The sequence below is a fragment of the Guillardia theta genome, assembly GCF_000315625.1.
Source record: "Guillardia theta CCMP2712 unplaced genomic scaffold GUITHscaffold_109, whole genome shotgun sequence".
NCBI lineage: Eukaryota > Cryptophyceae > Pyrenomonadales > Geminigeraceae > Guillardia > Guillardia theta.
The window spans coordinates 85479-88498 of record NW_005434565.1 but is presented as its reverse complement, the minus strand read 5'-3'; the positions used below and the strand labels follow the sequence as shown (position 1 = coordinate 88498).

At 56.6% G+C, this 3020-nt stretch overlaps 1 protein-coding gene across 1 annotated transcript; it reads left to right on the top strand.

Moving 5' to 3' along the window:
* Positions 1–19: 19 nt before the first annotated feature.
* GUITHDRAFT_165739 (hypothetical protein) lies at positions 20–2749 on the top strand (the record flags this gene model as incomplete). Its single annotated transcript, XM_005823384.1, has 12 exons — positions 20–33; positions 290–345; positions 543–655; positions 905–999; positions 1181–1271; positions 1493–1543; positions 1757–1856; positions 1962–2039; positions 2102–2163; positions 2223–2262; positions 2348–2444; positions 2534–2749. The coding sequence occupies 12 exons, from the start codon at positions 20–22 to the stop codon at positions 2574–2576; spliced, it is 840 nt and encodes a 279-aa protein (XP_005823441.1). The 3' UTR covers positions 2577–2749.
* Positions 2750–3020: the final 271 nt, after the last annotated feature.

Sequence of the window (3020 nt, the reverse complement as noted above, 5' to 3'; positions counted from 1 at the left end):
GTCCCTCTCTACGTTCATCATGACCATGAGCAGGTGAGGTTGGAAATCTCATCGCATACGGATACGCAGAAGCAACAGTAGTGACACCCATTGGTAGAGGCCTCCTCCTCCTCCTCCTCCTCCTCCTCCTCCTCCTCCTTCTCCTCCTCCTCCTCCTTCTCCTCCTCCTCCTCCTCCTTCCTTTCTTTCTTTCAACCCCACTCCTCCCCTACTTGCATGTGTCAAGATTTGCTTCTTCATCGCAAGTCTTCTCACGGAAGTGAACAGGAGCTGTCGGCGTCGTGTGCAGTGCAATCATCGCGACCTTCATCCTGAAAGAAAAGTTTCTAAAGATTCATGCCCTAGGTGCGTACCTCCACTACCCTTCCTTGCTCCTCCTGCCTCTCCTTGCTCCTCCTCCTCCTCCTCCTCCTCCTCCTCCTCCTCCTCCTCCTCAGTCCTTCACTCACTCCATTATCGCTACCACCTTACCTTCCTCCTGCCCTTGTGCCATGTCGTCTGTCCATAGTCCCGCTGTATCCTCTGGCTGAGTCATGGAGCAGGAGTAAGCCTCATCATAGCGGGAGTCGTGCTCATCGTCTACAGCAAAGGCAACGAGGCAGTGATCGAGCCCACCATCGAGGAAGCGCTGACTGAATACTTCGGCTCTACCCAGGTGAGGATGAGCGAAGTGAGAGAGCTTGAAGGAGGAGTGGATCAGGAGGATCATCCTGTAGGAGGAGAGGGAGCGAGGACGGGGAGGGGGAGGACGATGATGGGGAGGACGGGTAGGGGGAGGACGGGGAGGGGGAGGACGGGGAGGGGGAGGACGGGGAGGGGGAGGACGAGGAGGGAGCGAGGACGAGGAGGGGAAGGACGAGCAGGGGCAGGACGGGGAGGGGGAGGTGCTGACAGGAGGTTGCAGTCGATCATATATTGCATCAGCATCTGCAGCATCACAGTCTTCCTCCTCTTTATCTGCGAGACGCATGGCAAGGCATATGTCATTTTTTACACAAGGTGAGCAACTGAAACCCAATCCCTCCGCCTTCCTCCCTCCTCCCCCCTCCCTCCCTCCTGCCTCCTGCCTGCTCATCTTTACTTGTCTTGTTCTTGTTTCTCTCTTCCTACTCTTGCTCTCACCTTCTATCTTCCTCCCTCTCCGAGTTTCCGACACTTCAAAAGTCTCACGTGCTTTCAGTCTCTGCTCGCTCATCGCCTCTTGGACGGTTCTTGGCTGCAAGTCCTTCATGGCATTTTTCCGTCGGACAGTAGAAAAGGGAGACAACCAGGTCTCCTCCCCCTCCCTCCCTCCCTCCCTCCCTCGCCCTTTTTCCGTCTCCTCCTCCTCCCGCCATCTTCTCGCTACCCCCTCCTTTCCTCCTAGTCTCCCGTGCTGTTCCTCCTCAACGTTCTCCTCTCCTCTCCTCTCCTCTCCTCTCCTCTCCTCTCCCGCCCCTCTGTTTCTTCTCTTTCCCCCCGTAATTGAGGTCAACTGACTGATCTTGTTCAGCTCACAAGAATGCCGGAGGGTCTTTTCGCCTGGTTCACGCTGCTCGTAGTGGTAAGACGAGGGATGGAAGGAGGAAGAGTAAGAGGAGCTGGGGGGATCAGGATCAGGATCAGGAGAGGAGGAGGAGGAAGAAAAGAAGATCAGGAGGAGCAGGAGCAGAAGCAGGAGGATTAGGAATAGGAGGGGGATAAGTAGCAGGAGCAGGAGCGGGAGCAGCGGGAGCGGGAGCGAGAGCGAGAGCAGGATCTGACAGGGTTGGGTCAGGTGGCGTGTGCTGTGATCTCTCTGCATTATCTACAGCAAGCGATGAGATACCATGACAACAACAAAGTCATTCCAACCTACTATGCCACCTTCACACTAGGTTACTCCCTCCTCCTCCTCTCCCCTCCTCCTCCTCCTCCTCATCCCCCCTCCTCTCCCCTCCTCCTCATCCAACACGGCTCATTCGGCTCATTCGCTGCCTCAGCCTGTATCATCGGTGCTGCCGTCGTCTACAAAGAGTTCGAGGGCCTCACAGTCCGTCAGCTTTCCCTCTTCTTCCTCGGTGAGGATACAAGGAGGGAGCGATGGCGGGAGAGAGGGAGGAAGGGTGTGACGGGCATGCAGGGCTGGTTCTCGCGGGGGCAGGCGTCTTCACCATCTCAGCCAAGAGAGCGCATGAGGAAGGGGTGCGATGAGGAGGAGGAGGAGGAGGAGGAGGAGGAGACGTTTGATGATCCTGGAGCAGGAGGATACTGTGCATGAGGAGAAGCGACACGAAAACGGAGGTGAAACTCGTTCCTCGCCCCTATAGTGTTCCCATTTCCTGCTGCTGCTGCTTCTCCTCCTCCTCCTCAGCTGACTTGCTTGCAGTTTCTAAAACAGACTCCTGGGATCGCTGGGCTCGAAATGGCGACCGGCTCAAACTCGTTGAGATGGACATGCTCAAGGCAGTTCACATAGAGAACGGGTAACTTCTCCTCCTCCTCCTCCTCCTCCTCCTCCTCCTCCTCCTTCTCCTCACCTATTCCTCATCCCCTCTTACTACTTTTCATGCAGCGACTTCACCCCCACCAAGTCTCCTCACACCAACGGCTCGTGATCAACCTGCCGCAAACTTCTCCCATGCCCCCTACAATCCCCACCCCTGCCCCCTTCTCATCCAGCTGATTTCCATCACACTCTCCTCTTGCCTCGTCCAGCTATACCCCGACAGCGTCAGCAGCCTTTGTAAATTCACTCATGACATGTCCATAATAAAAGATGCGAACACACAGATGTCAATCTCCTCCCCCCCCTCCCCCTCCTCGTCCCCCCCCCCCACCACAACCTCCTCCTCCTCCTTCCCCTCCCGCACCTCTGCTTCAGTCTGCCATGTCTGTTTCCTCCCCCATGATTCGATTGCCTTTCTCCACTGCTGATTGAGGTTTCCTCCCTCCTGCTCTTGCATCAGTACTTCACACTCTATCGCTCCCCTCGCCTCTCCTTCTCCGCCCCTCCTTCCTCCCTCCATCTCGCCTCCTTCAGTGTTGGTCCTCCCCCCCCC